Source organism: Sus scrofa, chromosome 2, assembly GCF_054392235.1.
Source record: "Sus scrofa isolate SSC_HxYL_T2T_F1_AM1 chromosome 2, Sscrofa_HxYL_maternal_Yorkshire_Landrace_v2.0, whole genome shotgun sequence".
Lineage (NCBI taxonomy): Eukaryota > Metazoa > Chordata > Mammalia > Artiodactyla > Suidae > Sus > Sus scrofa.
The window spans coordinates 42,030,602-42,051,035 of record NC_139384.1 but is presented as its reverse complement, the minus strand read 5'-3'; the positions used below and the strand labels follow the sequence as shown (position 1 = coordinate 42,051,035).

Here is a 20,434-nt window from a genome sequence, read left to right as displayed (position 1 = left end):
ATAAGGTATGTCCTTGAGTTTTTAGGGGAGCTAAGTTGTATAAACATGGGATGAAATGCCTGAGGTCAGGCGAAGCAGTTGGGGCATGTATAAACTAACCAGTTCTCAGAGTTTACACAAGGCTGTGGGTTTTTCATATTTCAGAGAAATATGTGGGGTTTCTATTCAGTAGAGATTCCAGAAGGACCATATTCACAGAAATAAACTATCCCTAGAGTAAAGGCAACTCTAGATGCTCTTAACAAAACTTGAAAACAGGTCTTGAAAGGAAAAACTAACTGCACATTTTCACTTCAGATATATGTTGTGTGTTTCAAAACATATGGAGACATAAAATGTAGGGCAGTGATAAAAAAAATTAACGAGAAAGTAGAAATATATTGGGAAGATCTTGTACTATAGGTGAAGCAGTTTAAGGTAAACTAATAAATTAGATATTAACATTGTGAGCTCCAGAACAACAGCCAAAAAAATTTTTAATTAAGCAACAAAATATAGCTAATAAGCTAAGAGTGGAGATAAAATAGAATCCTAAAGTGACTGTCCAATTCAAAAGAAGATAGAAACATAAACAGATGAACAGAGAACAAAAGTTATGGTAGTAGATTTAAATTCAAGCATATTGATAATTGTATTAAATATGAATGGTCTATACATCCAGATAATGGAATGTTATTCAGTGCTGAAAAGAAATCAGCTATCGAGCCATGAAAAGACACAGAGAAATCTTTTTTTTTTTTTCCTGATGGCCTCACCTGCAGCATATGGAAGTTCCTGGGCCCAGGGTTGAATCAGAGCTACAGCTGCAGCCACACTGGATCCAAGCCGCATCTGCAATCTATGCCGCAGCTTATGGCAGTGCTGGATCCTTAACCCACAGAGTGAGGCCAGGAGATAACATCGTATCTTCAACCCACTGAGCCTCAGCAGAAACTCCAGAGAAATCTGAAACACATATTACTAAGTGAAAGAATCCAATGTGAAAAGGCTATGTACTGTGTGATTCCAACTTTGTGACATTCTGAAAAAAGCAAAACAGTGGAGACAGTGCAAAGATCAGTGAATACCAGACACAGAGAATACAAATAAGCAGAAAACAAGATTATATAATGACGATTGTCATTTACCTGTGTCCAGACCCATAGAATGCATAACACCATGACTGAACCCTAAGGCAAACTACAGAATTTTGATGACTGTGATGTATCATCAATGTAGGTTCATCCTTGGTTTAAAATTTTAAAGGGAAGAAAGTGCCATCCTGATGAGTGATGTTGATAATGGGGGAGGCTCTGCATTTGGGAGAAAAGAGAATATGGGAAATCTCTCTACCTTTATCTCAATTTTTTTGTAAACCTAAACCTGCTCTAAAAAAAATTGTCTTTAAAAAAATATGAATGGTCTAAACATGCCAATTAAAAAGCAGCAAGGAGTTCCCGTCGTGGCACAGTGGTTAATGAATCTGACTAGGAACCATGAGGTTGAGGGTTCGATCCCTGGCCTTGCTCAGTGGGTTAACGATCCGGTGTTGCCGTGGGCTGTGGTGTAGGTCGCAGACGCGGCTCTGATCCCGCGTTGCTGTGGCTCTGGCGTAGGCTGGCGGCTACAGCTCCAATTAGACCCCTAGCCTGGGAACCTCATAGGCCGAGGGAGCAGCCCAAGAAATGGCAAAAAGACCAAAAAAAAGGCAGCAAAACAGGAGTTCCCGTCATGACTCAGCTTAAAGGAATCTGACTAGTATCCATGAGGATGCAGGTTCAATCCCTGGCCTTGCTAAGTGGGTCAAGGATCTAGCATCGCTGTGAGCTGTGGTGTAGGTCACAGACGTGGCTTGGATCTGGTATTGCTGTAGCTGTGGCGTAGGCCCAGTGGCTACAGCTCCAATTCGACTCCTAGCATGGGAAATTCCATATTCCACAGGTGCAGTCCTGGAAACACACACAAAAGCAGCAAAACAAAGCAAGAACTAACTAAATGTTCTCTACAGGAAACAATATAATATATTCCAGTGCCTAGTGAGATGATGTATAAAGCATTTCATCCTATTTCTCTCACTTAACGCAGCTTTAAAACCAGAATGCATGGAATAGGTCTTTGAGATCCCTGGAAAGTACACAGTGGCAGATAAATGGAGAAGATGACCACAATTCAAAGTACCACTGAATTGATGGTGAATTTGTAATTAGTTTTCCTTTGGTATCCCCCAGTCTTGACTCCAGACAGCCTGAAACCCAGAAGAGGGCCTCCCTGCAGGCAGGAAGAGCTCCCGAAGGAGTCCTCTGATTCTAGCTGGAAGAGTTGGGGAAGGGTCTCCTAATGCTCAAAAAGAGTGAGGGAAATTCCCATTTTTTCCTTTTTTTCCTCTGTTCTCTCATACCCCAGCTCTCAGGTAACCCCACAGTCATAGCAGCAAGAAACAGTGACCCACAGACACCTTAAATTTTGATGAACAGTAGGGTGTGAGAGGCTGTATTCCACTTAAATTTTACTGAAGTCAGCTGCCAGCCTCAAAATCAGCTGCCAGCCTCAAAAGCCTTCTGTATAACAAATCTCCAGGCAGTGATTGCTTCATTGCAAATTCTCCTAACCACTTAAGAAATAAGACCAGTTCTACACAATCTCTTCCAGAAAATAGAAGAGAGCTAATTTTACGAGGGCCGTATTTCCTTGATACCAAAAATGAGACAAAGGCAGTACAAGAATATTAAACTACAGTTCTCATGCATATAGATGCAGAAATCCTCAACAAAATACTAGCAAATGAAATCCAGCAATGTATGAAAAAAAAAAAAAAACCACACCATGACCAGTTAACTGGGTTTTATTCCAGGAATGCAAGACTGATTCAGTATTTTAAAGCCATTTAATGCAGTCCACCATGCTAGCAGTCTAAAGAAGAAAAACCAGTGGATGCAGAAAAACGCTTTGACAAAATTCAGTATCCATTTTTGACAAAAAAGCAAACCAGAAATAAAAGAGAACTTCTTCAACCTGATCGAAGACATCCACATGCAGTCTACAACTAGCATCATACTGAATAGAGACTGAATGCTTTCTCCCTGAGTTTTAGACAAGGAATAGGATGTCCACCTTCACCACTCCTGTACTCTTACGTTGGAAGTCTTAGCCAAACAATAAGAAACAAAAAAGAATTAAAAGCCATTGGAAGGGAAGAAAAAAGCTGTTATTATTTACAAATAGTAATATGATTATAGGAGTTCCCATCATGGCGCAGCAGAAACAAATCCAACTAGGAACCACGAGGTTGTGGGTTCGATCTCTGGCCTTGCTCAGTGAGTTAAGGATCCAGCATTGCCGTGAGCTGTGGTATAGATTGCAGACACAGTTCGGATCTGGTGTTGCTGCGGCTGTGGCATAGGCTGGCAGCTACAGCTCTGATCAGAGCCCTAGCCTGGGAACCTCCGCATGCCTCGGGTACAGCCCTAAAAAGGAAAAAAAAAAAAAAGACAATAACATGATTATGTATGTAACGTGATTGGGTACATAGAAAGTTCTAAGAAATCTACCCAAAAACTACAGAAATAGTAAATGAATATAGCAAGGTAGAAATGGGCTGATTCCAAAATTTATATGCAAATGCAAAAGGCCTAGAGTAGCCAAACAATTTTAACAAAGAACCATATTGGAATCCTTATACCATGTGATTTCTAAACTTATTTAAAAGTTACATTAACCCATATAAATTATGCCTTAGCATAGTTAATTAAGGGGGGAAAAAATCCCTCACGGTATTGTCAATATTTCCAGAACAAAATCCAGATTCCTTGCTGTGGCCCTTTACAATCTGAGCATTTTTCATCATTTCCAACCCCACCCTGTCACAACCCCACAGAAGCCCATCGTATCTCCAGTTACACTGCTTGCTAATTTTTTAGCTAATTTTCCTATCTTTTCTTCCTCCTTTATCTAAGATATCCTTCCACCTAGGAAGCTGTTTTGACCTTTTTCACTTGATGAATTCCACTTTTCCCTTTATGAGCCGACTTATTTCTGTACATCGTTCCTCATTGTCCTTATAAAGTTAATTGCTCCATTCTTTGTTCTCCCAGATCAGTTCATGCACACATCTGTATTATATCAGTTTGCTGTCATAAAGGGTTCTAATATAAGATAAAGTTATTTGCCTCTTTCACTTCTTTTTGACCTGATGTGGTATTTGACATATTATAAATATCCTGCTGAATGAATGGATAAGTATAGTAATATGTGTTGTCATTGAAATCTGATTTCCTCTCATCACCATGGGTGACACATGCCAAAGGCATTCATCTAGCTGCTGTATTTGGTAGACCCATTTGGTCACCTCTGATGTTCTCAGAAATTTCGACTTGGCTGAAAAGAGTTCTCTCTTGCTGGGTTTGGTTAACTAAAACTAGTTTTTGACTCATGATGGCATAAGATTTTTAGATTAAAAATTAAATGAAGCCAAGAGTCTTATTATCAGGACAGGTTACTGTATGTTACATAGCTTATTTTAGTGTCCAGAAAGTAATAGAAGATTTTTTAACAAAATATTGTAAGCATACCTATACAGTTATTCTGTCTCGCTTGTGTATATGTGTATGTATGTTAATATTTTTGGTAATGGTAAAGCTGGGTATTTGGAGGTAGACTGGGTATTTGATAAGCAAGAAACGGCAATGTGAATAGGGAATTTCTCAGATTAAGAATTTTACATTTGGTCAAAAGCATAAAGGAACTATAAAATGATGAGCCTCGTTCATTTTTGTCTTGTTTAGGGGATGTTGCTTTGGTGGTGTTTACAACCTGGTTCCAACAATAGTTCCAGAAGAATTATTCTGAACATTTGAGCACTTCTAGTGTTGTGGGAGGTGGAGACCACCCTCCCAGAATGAATACTTTCAAAGGATTTAGAGAACATGTTCTTGAAAGTTTAAATTCAGGGTGTTGTTTTTCCTTTAAAAATAATGTATGGTTTTATTGTACAAATTTATGTGTCAGTATTTATAGTAAAAATTCATATTTTTTTACATGATCTGGCTTTGCAAAATAGGATTAAAAGCAGCCCATTTATTTCTCTCTATATATTATTAGTAAGCTTTTATGTGACAAAGAATCCATTTCTTTTTTCTTTCATTTTTTTAATCTCTAAGCTTTAATAGTCATAATAATGATTTTTTTATCCCCCTTGTGGGGAAATGAAATTTTATTGCTCTGGAAGAAACTAATTTTAAAAAACCACTAGAACAAAATTGAAATCACTTTTGTTCTCGATTCAACTGCAACACTGCTTTGTGGTGTACTAATAGCCTTTGCTGACGATAAAAACAAGGTGATACAGCTCAGCTCCACAGAGAGTGTCCTTTGCAGCTCTCACCACAGTGTACACACTTAACAACATCCGTCATTTTCTATCTATTTGACACTGATTAATTACGCCGATCTATTCTGGTATTATAGCCACTGCCTTGCCACTTGAGTCAGGCTTGAACAATTGAAGTGAGTGCAGCAGTGTGAACTATGTATTCATTGCTGTGACCCTTCGTGCTATTTAATTAACTTAAATAAATGCTGCTTGCACCTCCGTTTTGAAGTTAAGGTTTTTATAGAAATAGTTATTTTGCTAGTATTTCATTTTAAGACATGAAAATTACTGTCAGCTTAGAGACAGTTAATGTTATGACTTTTTAATTATTCAGGTATGAGGCTTATAATTTTTTATGAAAATTTAACAATATTATCCACTACTAGTTCATCTTGAATTGGGCTGTCTTTCTAAATTAAAGAATACATAGAGCACTTAAATATATTCTTTGAATTTGAAACGCGGAGTTAGATAGCCTGCTTTTTAGGCACCCTGAAACATTTCCATTTTGACCCTACACTAAGGATTGCATAACACATTCAGACACTAGCCAACCTAACATTTTTTTAACACATCTAATGCAACTTAGCAGCAGCCACTGGGGCACATGCCCTAAAAAGAAATATTTGCAACAATACCTTACGTACATCAACAAGAAAATGGCTAAGGTAAATATACAAAGGATTTGTTTTTAAATGATGGTTGAACATTTGAAATATTACCCATCGCCACTGATAATCACTCAAATGGAAATCAAAGCAGTCAGATTCTGATTGTTTATCTAAATAACAAAGATGTTTTTATAATGTTCTTTCATTCTGTTTCTGTTGTTGCTTGGTTTCTAATAATGCCCAATGTTGATGAATGTGGCAGGAATGTAAAACTGGAATATAGTTTATGCCTTTTTTGAATGGTATCCCACTTCTTTTTTTGGGGGGCGGGGGGTCTTTTTAGGGCCTCACCCACAGCATATGGAGGCTCCCAGGCTAGGGGTCTAATCGGAGCTACAGCTTCCAGCCTATGCCACAGCCACAGCAACATGGGATCTGAACTGTGCCTGTGGTCTACACCACAGCTCAGGGCAATGCCGGATCCTTAACCCTCTGAGTGAGGTCAGGGATCCTACCCACGTCCTCAAGGATACTGTTCAGGTTCGTTAACCACTGAGCCATGACAGGACTCCAAAAGCAATCCCACTTCTGATTAATCCAGCCTAAGGAATCATCCCCAGCTTCAGTTTCCAGACCAGGAAAACCACTAATCCGCTTTCTCTCACTATGTAGTAGCATCACTAATATTAAAGCATTAATATTATTTTGGGAGTTTATATCAAAGTTATTATACAGAATATACTCCAGCTTCTTTTATCATATTTTTAAAATTCATCTTTGTATCAATAGTCTGTTCCTTTTTATTTGCCAAGTAGTATTCCTATTATGGACTTACCGTAATTTGCATATGCATTCAGTTGCTTCTAGACTTTTGGGTTGTTTTCAGTTAGGGGCCAATATGGATAAAATTGCTATGAACAGGGAGTTCCCTGGTGGCCTAGCAGTTAAGGATTTGGCATTGGCATTGTTGTGGCATGGATTCAGTCCCTGGCCCAGGAATTCATGCATACCATGCGCATGGCCAAAAAAAATTGCTGTGAACGTTCATGTAAGAGTCTTTGTGGGAGTTCCTGTCATAGCGCAGTGGTTAACGAATCCGACTAGGAACCATGAGGTTGCGGGTTCGGTCCCTGCCCTTGCTCAGTGGGTTAACAATCCAGCATGGCTGTGAGCTGTGGTGTAGGTCGCAGACGCAGCTCGGATCCCGTGTTGCTATGGCTCTGGCATAGGCTGGCGGCTACAGCTCTGATTAGACCCCTAGCCTGGGAACCTTCATATGCTGAGGGAGCAGTCCAAGAAACAGCAAAAAGACAAAAAAATAAAAATAAAAAAAGTCTTTGTGGAGATATATATTTTTCTCTTCCTTTTCTATTTTTTATTTTTTTATTATAGTTGATTTACAGTGTTCTGTCAGCTTCTGCTGTACAGCAGGGTGACCCAGTTATACATACATACATACATATATATATATATATAATATATATATATATATATATTTTTTTTTTTTTTTTTTGTCTTTTTAGGGCTGTACCCATGGCATATGGAGGTTCCCAGGCTAGGGGTTGAATCGGAGCTGTAGCCACTGGCCTACACCACAGCCACAGCAATGCAGATCCAAGCCATGTCTGCAACCTACACCACAGCTCACTGCAAGGCCAGATCCTTAACCCGCTGAGCAAGGCCATGGATCGAACCCACGTCCTCATGGATACTAATCAGGTTTGTTAACCACTGAGCCACAGCAGGAACTCCTATACACTCCTATATATAGATTCTTTTACTCACATTATCCTCCATGTTCCATCACAAGTAATTAGATATAATTTCCTGTGCTGTACAGCAGGATCTCATTGCTTATCGACTCCAAAGGCAATGGTTGCATCTACTGACCCCAAACTCCCAGTGCATCCCACTACCTCCCCTCCCCCGTGGCAACCGGCAACCGCAAGTATATTCTCCATGTCCATGAGTTTGTAGCTTTTCTGTAGATAGGTTAATTTGTGCTGTATATTAGATTCCAGTTATAAGTGATATCATATGATACTTGTCTCTTTCTGACTTATTTCACTTAGTAGGAAAGCCTAGTTCCATCCATGTTGCTGCAAATTGCATTATTTTGTTCTTTCTATGGCTGAGTGGTATTCCATTGTGTATATGTACCACATCTTCTTAATCCATTCATCTGTCTGTGGACATTTAGGTTGTTTCCATGTCTTGGCTATTGTGAATAGTGCTGCAGTGAACATAGGGGTGCATGTATCTTTTGGAAGGAAAGTTTTGTATGGATATATGCCCAGGAGAGGGATTGCTGGGTCATATATGGTAGTTCTCTATTAAGTTTTCTGTGGAAGCTCCATACTGTTTTCCATAGTGATTGTACCAATCTACATTCCCGCCAACAGTGTAGGAGGGACCTATATTTTTTATTTCTCTTGGGTAACTACCAAGGAATGGGGCTACTGGGTCTTACTTTAACTTTGTAAGAAACCACTAAACTTTTTCAAAATCACTATGATGTTGAACATTCCTACCACCGTTCTTTGTTCATGGCTCCACATCTTTGTCAGCACTTATTAAAGGGCCATCCTTTTAAGTCTGTTACATGTATATGTAGTGACAACTGTGGGGTTTTTTGTTTGTTTTTTGTTTTGTTTTGCTTTTTTTTAGGGCCGCACCCGAGGCATGTGAAGGTTCCCAGGCTAGGTGTCCAACTGGAGCTGTAGCTGCCAGCCTACACCAGAGTCACAGCAACGCGAGATCCGAGCCACATCTGTGACCTACACCACAGCTTATGGCAATGCCGGATCCTCAACCCATTGAGCAAGGCCAGGGATCGAACCCACAACCTCATGGTTCCTAGTCAGATTTGTTTCTGCACAATGACGGGAACTCCAGCTGTGTTTTTAATTTACATTTTCCTGATGACTATTGATGTTGTACATCTCTTCATACGTTTATTGGTCATTTGTATGTCTTTTTTGGTGAGGTTTCTTTTAAAATATTTTCCTCAATTTTCGGTTGGGTTGTCATCTTATTGAGTTTTTAAAATCTTTATATATTATGGATACAACTTCTTTGTCAAATATTTTTATCCCAATTCCTGGTTTGTCTTTTAAACTTCTCAACATCTTTTGTGCTTTTGTGTCCTAGTTAAACCTTTGCTACTCTTAACATGGCAGTTTTTCTTACATGATTCTTCTAAAAAATTTATAGTTTTGCCTGTACATTTAGGCTTATAGTCTATTTCATATTAATTTTTGAGTAATAGTTATTTTCTCCCATATGTATATTAGGTTGTTTCATCATCATATCTTGAAAAGACTGTTTTTTCCCATTTAATTATCTTGGCGCCTTTGTCAAAAATTGGTAGACCATATATGTATAGGTCTGTTTCTTAGCCTTATTTTGTTTGATCTGTCTGTCTGTTCTTACACCAATAAGACACTGTACGATGATTTAAGTCCTCCTACTTTTTTGTTTTTCAAAATTGTTTTCACTATTCTAGATCCTTTAAATGTCCATATAAATTTTAAAATCAACTTGTTAATTTCTTTTTTTTTTTTTTTTCTTGGGGCTGCCCCCATAGCATACAGAAGTTCCCAGGCTAGGGGTTGAATCAGAACTATAGCCGCTAGCCTACTCCACAGCCACAGCAATGACAGATCTAAGCCATGTCTGCAACCTACACCTACCTCACGGCAACACCGGATCCTTAACCCACTGAGCGAGGCCAGGGACCGAACCTGCATCCTCATGGATACTAGTCAGATTCGTTTCTGCTGAACCATGACAGAAACTCCCTCAACTTGTTAATTTCTACAAAAATCCTGCTAGGATTTTTATTGGGATTGTGCTGAATCTATAGATTACTTTAGGGAGTATTGACATCTTAAGTATTGAATCTCATCCACAAGCAAAATGTATCTCATATACTTAAATCATCATTAGCAGTGTTTCATGGATATGTCGTACATTTATTTCAAGTATAATAGGCTTTTTCATTGCTTTTTTTAAATGCTATTTTTTTAATTTCAGCTTCTAATTCTTCATTGCTCACAAATGCAGTTAACTTTTTATATTGATCTTATATCCTGAGATTGCTAAGCCTTCTTCTAGTTCTAGTAGCTTTTTTTTTTTTCCATATTGCTTTAGGATTTTCTTTGTGTAAGACCACATGATTTACAAGTAAAAACTGTTTTTTTTCCCAATCTCTATTTTTTTTTTTTTTCCTTCTCACCTCATCTTAATACCCTGACTAGGACATCCAATAGCATACTAACTAGCAGTGGTCAAAATGAGCATCCTGACCCCAGTCTTAGGAAGAAAGCATTCAGTCTTTCACCATTGATAATGATGTTATCTCTAGTGCGCATAGATTTTTCTTTATCAGGTTGAGGAAGATTCCTTCTATTCCTAGCTTGCTGAAAGCTCTGATAAATTAATTTTTTCAGATGCTTTTTTACACGTGTGTGAGACAATCATGATTTTTCTCTTTTGTTCAAAGGCTTTTGAATCTATGTTCATGAGAGATACTTACCTTTCTTCTTACAAATTTATTTTGGTATCAGGATAATTCTGCCCTCAAAAGATGAGTTGGGGAGTAGTCCTTCCTCTGGTTTTTGTGCTATTTGTATTTTATATTATTTTTCTTAAACATTCGATATAATTCCCCATGAGGACTTTTGGGTCTGTCTTCTTTGTTGTCTAATATAAGCATTTAAAGTTAGCAATCTTTTCTCTAAGCACTGTTTTAGCTATAGGCCACCTATTTTTGTATGTCGTGTTTCATTATCATTCAAATCAAAATGCTTTCTAATTTTCTTTGTGATTTTTATTTATTTATTTATTTAGTCTTTTCTAGGGCCATACCTGTGGCATGTGGAGGTTCCCAGGCTACGGGTCTACTCAGAGCTATAGCTGCCAGCCTACGCCAGAGTCACAGCAACACGGGACCCAAGCCGCATCCGTGACCTACACCACAGCTCACAGCAATGCCGGATCCTCAACCCACTGAGTGAGGCCAGGGATTGAACCCACAACCTCATGGTTCCTAGTGGGATTCATTAATCACTGAGCCATGGCAGGAACTCTGCAATTTTTATTTTTGATTTATATAACATTCAGAAGTCTTTTGGAGTTCCCGTCATGAAGCAGCGGAAACGAATCCAACTAGGAGTCATTAGGTTGCGGGTTCAATCCCTGGCCTTGCTCAGTGGGTGAAGGATCCGGCGTTGCCATGAGCTGTGGTGTAGGTCGCAGACATGGCACAGATCCCACATTGCTGTGGCTGTGGTGTAGGCCAGCAGCTGTAGCTCTGATGGGACCCTTAGCCTGGGAACCTCCGTATGCCACAGGTGCGGCCCTAAAAAGGACAGAAAGCCCCCCCAAAAAAAAGAAGAAGAAGAAGAAGAAGGAGGAGAAGTCCTTTGTTTCATTCCCAAATATTTTGGGATTTTTTTTCAAGTATCTTTCTGTTACTGATTTTTAATTTTAATTCTCTATGTTTAAATGCATTAAGATTTGTTTTATGACCCAGCATATGATCCATCTTCGTTCTATAAATGTTAGCCAGGTCAGGTTGGTTAATAATGTTGTTTAAATAAATCTTCCATATTCTTTCTGATAATTCTGTTTAGTTATTATCAACGAAGAAAAGGTGAAATTTCCAATAATGATTGTAGATTTGTTTCTTCTTATCGTTCTGTCAGGTTTGTATCATGCATTTTGAAGCTCTCTATATGCACACAGAAGTTTATGATATCTTGCTTATGAATTAAACAACTTATCAATTTGTCTCTTTTTATCTCTGGTTATATTTTTTCCTTTAGTCAGCTTTGTCTGAAATTAATAGAGTCTTCCAGCCTTTTTATGATCGATGTTTATGTAGAATATTTCTCCTTCCATTATTACTTTTAACCTATGATTTTAAAGTGTATTGAATACATTTACATTTAATGTTATTTGTATTTTTGGATTTAATTTTGTCACTTACCGTTTGTTTTCTATTTATCTTTTCCTTCTTACCTTCTTTTTAACTGAATATTTTTTATTATTTCATTTTCTCTCCTCCCTTGACTAATTAGCTCTACTCTTGGGTTTGTTTTTATAATGGTTGCATATTAGAGTTTCTAATATGCACCTTTAGCTTATCACAGACTACCGCCGAATGATTTCATACCACTACATATGTAGTTTGACTCTTAAAACAGTAGTCTTCCATTTACTTCTCTCATCCTTTGTGCTATTGTTATAAAACATTTCCCATATGTTTTCCCAACAGTACACTGTTGCTTTAAACAGTCAATTATCTTTTAAATAAAATTTTTAAAGGAAAAAAGTCTTCTATTTACCATAGACTACTATTTTATAGCACCGTTTATTCCTTTGTGTAGATCCAGGTTTCCTTTTTTTTTTTTTTTTGTCTTTTTGCCATTTCTTGGTCCTCTCCCACGGCATATGGAGGTTCCCAGGCTACGGGTCTAATCGGAGCTGTAGCCCCCTGCCTACACCAGAGCCACAGCAACGCGGGATCCGAGCCACATCTACAACCTACACCACAGCTCACGGCAACACCAGATCCTTAACCCACTGAGCAAGGCAGGGGATCAAACCCACAACCTCATGGTTCCTAGTCGGATTCGTTAACCACTGAGCCATGACAGGAACTCCCAGGTTTCTTTTTTGGTGTCATTTTCTGAAGAATTTACTTTAACATTTCTTATAGTGCAGGCCTCCTGGAAAATAATTTTTTACTTCTGTTTCTTTGAAAAAATTTTTTTATTTTTCTTTTTTTTAAGGATTTTTCTGGATATAAAATTCTTGATAGCTTTTCTTTCATCACTTCAAAGATGTATCTAGCTGATGAAAATATTAAAGTCATGCTTTTCTCTCTTCCCTTATTTGTAATATGTCTTTTTCCCTGGCTGTTTTATTTTATTTACTTATTTATTTTTTGTCTTTTTAGGGCTCAACCTGTGGCGTATGGAGATTCCCAGGCTAGGGGTTGAATCAGAACTATAGCCGCTGGCCTACACCATAGGCATAGCAGTGCCAGATCCAAGCCACATCTGAGACCTACACCACAGCTCATGGCAGTAGTGGATCCTTAATCCACTGAGCAAGGCCAGGGATCGAACCTGCATTCTCAGGGATGTTAGTCAGATTTGTTTCCACTGAGCCAGAATGGGAGTTTCTCCCTGAAGGAGCTCCTGGATATTTTAAAGATAATCCTTTTTATCATTTGTTTTCAGGGAGTTAAGATGTATCTTGATGTGTTTCTGTTATTGTTGTAACTTTTATTCTGTTTGCAGGCCTCCATTTGCAGCTCTTTAGAGGTCTAGACATTTTTTAATGATGTCAAACATTGTAAATGTTATGTTGCTGAATGTTTGGATTTTGTTTATTTTCTTTTAAAAAAAAGTATCGAAGTTTGTTTTGGGCAGGCAATTCAGTTATTTAAGATTATCTTGATGATGGAGTTCTCTTCCTGGCTCAGTGGTTAACAAAACTGACTAGGAACTGTGAGGTTGTGGGTTCAATCCCTGGCCTTGCTCAGTGGGTTGAGGATCTGGCGTTGCCGTGAGCTGTGGTGTAGGTTGCAGACGCGGCTCGGATCCCCAGTTGCTGTGGCTCTGGCGTAGGCTGGCAGCCATAGCTCCGATTAGACCCCTAGCCCGGGAACCTCCATATACTGCGGGAGAGGCACTAGAAAAGGCAAAAGGACAAAAAAAAAAAAAAAAAAAAAGGATTACCTTGATGTTTAAAACAATGTTTTAAAGCTTTGTTAGGGAGTGCTGGAGTGGCCTTTATTCTTAAGGTAGTTTAATGCTAAAGCACAAAGTCTGATGTTTCCAGTGAATCATCCTAAGTGCTCAACAGTTTCCTTTTATTCTGGCTGCTTGGAATTCCAACATCTCCCAGCCCTGTGTGAGCTTTGGGAATTGTTCAGCTTATTGCTCCTTAAGAGTTGTTCTTGGCCTAAAATAACGAATTTTCCCATGCACATACAGAGATCAGTATTTAACTAAAGTCTCAAGAGAACTCAATGCAGATTCTGGAACTCTTATCAAAAAACATTTAAAATTAATTGTATCTTCTCTTTTTCCCGCCTAATAGTACTACGTCCATATTCTTAATTTCTATTTCATGTTGTATTGCATTGGGTAGAGCATTCAAGAACAGTGTTAAATAAGAGTTCCTGTCGTGGCTCGGCCGAAAGGAATCTGACTATTTATTATCCATGAGGACGCATGTTCCTCACTCAGTGTGCTAAGGATCCAATGTTGCCGTGAGCTATGGTGTAGGTTGTGGACTCATTTTGGAACTCGCATTGCTGTGGCTGTGGCATAGACCTGCAGCTACATCTCTGATTCAACCTCTGGCCTTGGGAACCCCCATATGGCTCGGGTGTGGCCCTAAAAATAAGACCAAAAAAAAAGAGAGAGAGAGAGGGGGGAAGGAAGGAAGAGAGAAAGGAAAGAAATTAGGAACATCTCACAACCAAGAAAGAGAAGTACTGAGTCTACCTTGTTACTTTTCTGCTGGACTGTTTTCCTTGAATTCTGAAACACATTTTTTGCCTTTCTTCTATAGGTGAAGGCTTGAAAGGAAAGATTACAGTGCACAAGAATAAGAAAGATCCACGTTCTCTCATTGTGACCCTCACATTGAATAATTCAACTCAGACTTACGGTCTCCAGTGAAAAGGCCAAAAAAGCCCAACTAATTTGCTGTTTTTATTGTGGGGGAGGGGTGAGTAGGGACTGAGGGTGTGGTGATGACAGATCCTTTCTGAGTCTCCTCACTTTTCGAGGAGAATGGTAGGAATCTGGTAATTCATCTCAGGAAGGGACTGGTTGATCCTAGTGATCCACCCACATGACCACGTTTTTGGAGGTCTAATCAGTGAGTTTTAGCCAAACGTAACCTCTACATTGAGTTTAGCTGCATTAAAAATCATTTAAATTGGCCTGAATTTGAAATAGAGACTCTTTTGTTGTTTTTAATAAGTTTCTTACTATAAATTTTAAGAACTAGTAACTGATTACTTATTTGGATAATGTTTTATTAAACTAGTAACTGTACACAAGGTATTACATGTCTTATTGCAGATTTCCTTTCTGTATTTGCTACATGTCAGGATATAATACATTAAAAGAGCAAGTGTAAGGGACTGAAATATGGAAAAGAGACCACACAAACCATATTTGCAGACAGCTTAGTTGATTGTCCTATAGTTCTGTTCTCATTTTGTAGCTTCTTCTCTCTGTAAATATTTGCTATATAGTTTTCTAGTATTGCCCAAGAAATATAGTTTCAATACATTTGCCTTAGGTTTCATAAAAGTTTTTGAAAATTGGGATAAAGATGAACTTGTTTACGAAAACCTTTTTTAAACTAGATTTATGTGCAAAGTTAAGCTTATAACTGTTAATATACTTATATCACTCTATACAGTTGTGTCATTTACAGTTATTGACTGTTTGAAATGCAAAACAAAACATTCAATAAAATGGAGATACAACAGCCATTAATATTATAAAATGACATTTCAGCATATTTAAAGTCTTTATAAAATCAGAAGCATTTAAAGCAAGTCTTAATCATTTTGAAGATAATGGGGATTTTAAGGAGAGGTGGGTGGCATGCTTTTCAGTTTAACAGCAGGTTCTTTTTTGAAATAAGAATTACACAAAGCAGCCTAGCAGAGAGTTGAGAAGCATAAGCTCTGGAGTCATTTCAAGCCTTGACTGCAGCTCTTCTTGCTGTGTGGTCTTGGGTTCATTAACCTCTCTCTCCTTCCATGAACGTGCCAGTTCATAAGCTATTTCAACTACTTATACCAGTGCCTGGCACATAGAAAACAGTGCAGGCTAAGTGATATTTTCCTCATCATCATATAGTCAAGAACCCTGTCCAGAGTATATGGCATCTACATTAGATCAGTTTGAGAATTGTCAGCCTCATCGAATATTACCCTAGTATGTGAGAGAGTGGGAAGTTTACAATTAAAGTTAATAGGTAATGTAGCAAAAACTATGTCAAAAAGAAACTGTCTTTTGGTCTCGATTAGGAAACTGGACTTGCTATAAGTACAGTTGTCTAATCGAGACCAAAAGACAGTTACTTCCCACTTTCTCTTCAAATGGTGATGTTTCAGACCTTAGTCTTCCTTCCTAACCTGATGTCTCTTTTCACTGGGCTAAACTAGCCAGCTAGTTTTCTCCATGATTTGAATTCAGATTTTTACTGGAAATGGGTGGTGCTAATAGTACAGCTCAAAGTACTGTAAATTTGTGCCTGAAATGGCATCGTGTGCAAATTTGAGTAGGGTGAGGAGGTAAAACAAAAATAAGCCCATCAGAAGATTTAATAGATTTTTAAAGTAACCAGAAAACATCTAATTTTTTCTTTTGTTTTTCTTTCTTATAAGTGTTTAAGTCTTTTTTTTCTTTTTTATTAGGGCTACACCCACAGCATATGGAAGTTCCTAAGCTAGGGGTCAAATTGAAGCTGTAGCTGCCAGCTTAAGTATGCCACAGCCACAGCAACGAGGGACCCCAGCTGCATCTGCGACCTACACCACAGCTCTCGGCAACTTTGGATCCTTAACCCACTGAGCAACGCCAGGGATCCAGCCCACGTCCTCATGGAAACTAGTCAGGTTTGTTAACCGCTGAGCCACAAAAGTATCTCCAACAAATATTTTCTAATTGAAAAGTACTTCTCAAAAATGATTTCTTTTTAAAATTCTCGTTTGATTTTTCAGGGGATTTTTCACCCAGAGGTGCTTTTGATTTTCTTTTCTTGGTTATAACTATCCCAACCATAGTTGGTGGATCTCTCTGTTCTTTTCATTTAGCCTTCTCAGGCTGGAACATTTTTACTTGTGTACCTAAGCATTTTATGAGATGTGAGAGTAGCCAAATGTTAGCTCTTCTGTTGTAACTTTGGCCATTACGCCTGTGGAAAATAAGTACTTCATAGCCCTTGTCCCTGATAAATACAACGTTCTTTTGTGCTATGGCAGATGGGCATTTATGGATAGCAGTTTGCTCTGTCTCAAGGATTTTTATTTCCATTAAGAAAATACATTTTTCTCCAACTTTCCTTTGTGAAAACTAACATTATAGTGTTATAATGTATGAGGCTCATCCAAGTATAATAATCATCTCTGTTTGGTATAGAGCAGTATTTTCTAAACAGAGCATTTTGGAAGGAGTGTTCCATGAAAATAGAGTGTACATTGTTGCACATGTAGGGTGGTTCATTAAGTAGCTGCAACTGCTGGGAACACACTTTAAAATGAATCAGGGAGCTGTCATGTCATTTTGAAATAATTCCTATTTGGGGAGGAGGGAGGTAACTCTGGTCCTATAGAGTTATTTGCTTTCTTATCACTTAATCTAGGTTAACCAGTCTGGTCCACCTGTGTATTTCAGCATTTTACCTCTCTCACTTCCTAAAATGGAATATTTAAAATGTATTGTGTGGAGTTACAGATTTGAATTCAGCCTATACTAATCTCACCAATCGAGCTATCAAATAGAAGACATAAGGTAACAGTACTGCTAGGGGCATTCAACAGGAAACACTGAAACGTGACACCACTCCGCTGTTTAATAAGCTGCTGGGACATTGCATACCCCAAACATCCAAATGTTCAGGTCTTTTGTGTAGCAGAATAGCACAAAGGTTATATCAAGTGTGCAGTACTGTCAGGGAGTTTCAATCTATTATGAAAGGCAAGATAAGATAGCTGAAGTCAAGTATTGTCTACTGCACTGTCGGTAAACTACAGTCTAGGGCCCAGTCCACCCTATTGCTCGTTCTGGTAAATAAAACATTATTGAAACAGAGATAGGCAAAATTATAGGTAGATATTTCTTCATATGTTTCATTACAGCCATGGTAAAGAAGATAGACATAATAGAACACTAGATGATCTTTGGAGCTAAGCAACCAGAAGCTCGCCACTTAGGAAGACTTAGAGAATTAACCAAGGCTTACCCTAAATTTCTTTTTAAAGTTACAGTATTAACATTCCTGTCTCAAACTGCTCCATTTATTGTCCTGTGTAAAGGGAAGCGGTAAGCTGAAACTGTGTACCTGATCATCCACTTCATTTAGAAACCTTTACATAAAAGACCACAGAAATGGCCAAATAGAACTTTTCAGAGTTAGAGGTGATTGAACCCTACCCATAAGCTACAAACTAACTCAGCTGATGAATTGACTTCTGAGCCTAAAAGAAAGAATTTGCATGAAACTTAACCTCCTGGACTGGGGGCCCAAAAGTAACTGCTAACATTAGAAAATACAGCTGGGGCCTTCTATCAGCAGTTCTCAACATGCCTTGAGGCTTCCCAGTGCCTTCCTGACTTGGTTTTAGCCTGGAATGTGGCACTCTTATCCTACTAATCCACGAGGTACCATGGAAAGGTATAAAATCCCGGCCCAGCTGTCGGAGGAGGTCGTGTTGCTGTTTGAGGCTATGCATTTTTAATGGTTCTATGTCTGTTTCCAGCCCAAAAGCTAGGATAAACTTTTCTAAGCAGAAAAACCTGCCAAAGAAGTTTTTGTATATTGCCTCAACCTCTTGGCCAGTGTAGAGGACTTAGCATTCATTTACATCTAGAGTATAGCTAAATGTATATAAAACTTGTCTATCACTGAATTACTCTTTAAAATGAAGATACCAATAGTCTAGCAAATAGTAAAAGAGGCTGAAATTAAGTAGATTATATTCACTTTATGGACTAAAAATCATTATCAAATTAGAATTTTGGAAAACAAGTATCCACCACCATGAGCTTGAGGGCTTCCCAGTTCTTCAAGACTGAGGCTGGGGTATAGGGGAGGAAGATCTCTTTTTCCTCTACCCTTTTTTAATTTCTTGACTGAGACCTCTTTAACAAGAGGAAAGCATACAAATTTTTGTAGGTTTTACACGACACATGAGCCGTCATAAGGAAATAAATGAAGACCTGAAGAAACAGTGAAACTTGAATGTTTTTGTGTAAGTTTTGAAGAGTGGAAAGTCTTGGGAAGATGAGATAGGACAGAGATGACCCAAGTTTAATAAACAGGGAAACAGCAAGCCCTGTTGGTTCCGATTCCTCTCTGTGTGCCTTCGTTGTTAGAGATGGGTGCTCTTTTCCTCTGGGTACAGGGAGGGCACCTCTCACAGGAGGGTTTTATGACCTGCTTCCAGGGAGAGTCAGAAAGTCCTTCCTGAAGGTAAGCGAAATCCTAAGAACGAATCAAAGTTTATTCTAACAGCCTTTGAAGAACACTGTGGGTTTACCTGTTTACTGAGAAGCAGTGGGTCATAAGCAGACTGACAAAGCAGAAGAAAAAAGGAAGAAAAAAATCTTCACATTGCCATTTCTCAGATTTTTGCAGCTTGAAATATTCACTAAACCAAGGTGCCATATTTTGGGGTAGCATGTTTTGAACCTAGATGTGGTATAATAGCTGATTTTCGATACCACGCAGTGAAACATGTCAACGTTTGGAAGATCTGCACGATTCGATGAACTAATATTCCCGCAACCCCCTCACCCCACCGTAAGGCTGTATTTTCTTCATGTGCCTCAACCAAAACAACGTATCATAGAAGACTGAATACAGAAGCCGCTATGATAATCCAGCTGTGTTATTCTAAACCAGATAATAGGCATTTGTAAACGTAATAAACAACACCACTCTTGTCAATATATTGTCTGGAAAAATAGTTATTTTCATAAAAAATATTTCTGTTAACATGTATTTTTTTTTTTTTTTTCTTTTTGGCCTCCTAGCAGTACATGGGAGTTCCCAAGCCAGGAATCAGATCTAAACCACATTTGCGACTTACACACCAATGCCGAATCCTTTCACCCACTGTGCCAGGCCAGGGATCAAACCTGTGTCCTAGCACTCCAGAGATGCAGCAGATCTCATTGCGCCACAACGGGAATTCTGTACGTATGTTATTATTCAGTGAATTAATACAGAAATATTATTTCTCAGTTTTAATTTTTAGTACAGAACTATTAGTAGATATAATCCACATAAACAAGAACTCTCTGGGGTCCTTAATAGTTTGTAAGAATGTAAATGTGTCTTGAAACCAAAAACGTTTGAGAACCACTGACCTACATTATTATAGGACCCTCCTAACTGGTTCTTCTGCTTTTGATCCACTATACCCTACCCTGTGTATTCTCAATACATGCGCTGAAGTCATTCCCTTAAGATATAAATCAGGTTTTTATTCCTTTCCTCAAAACACTAGGATAAGCTTCTCTTCTCACTCAGAATAAAAGCATAAGTCCTTACACTGGCCTTCAAAGCACCCCATGATCTCCGGCCCCGTCACCTACTTCTCTGAAACATTTCCTGCTACTCTCCCACCGACCCAACTCCAGGCACTCTGGCCTTCCCTTCCGTCCTCACACTTGACAGGCGTGCCTTCTGGCCAAGGCTGTTCCCT

The 20,434-nt window shown here is 38.6% G+C and overlaps 1 protein-coding gene across 5 annotated transcripts in view; it reads left to right on the top strand.

The window, feature by feature from the left end:
- PRMT3 (protein arginine methyltransferase 3) overlaps positions 1-15,501 on the top strand; it is a 138,983-nt gene extending 123,482 nt beyond the window's left edge. For 4 of the 5 annotated variants that reach the window (XM_085011750.1, XM_085011748.1, XM_085011749.1 and 1 more), the window contains one exon: positions 14,551-15,501. In XM_085011750.1, the coding sequence (XP_084867876.1) occupies positions 14,551-14,660 (110 nt within the window). In that variant the 3' untranslated portion in view covers positions 14,661-15,501. Of the gene's footprint in view, positions 1-1,627; positions 2,762-14,550 lie in introns of those variants that run through there. The other variant, XR_014837186.1, reaches the window with a different exon arrangement.
- The last annotated feature ends 4,933 nt before the right edge of the window (positions 15,502-20,434 follow it).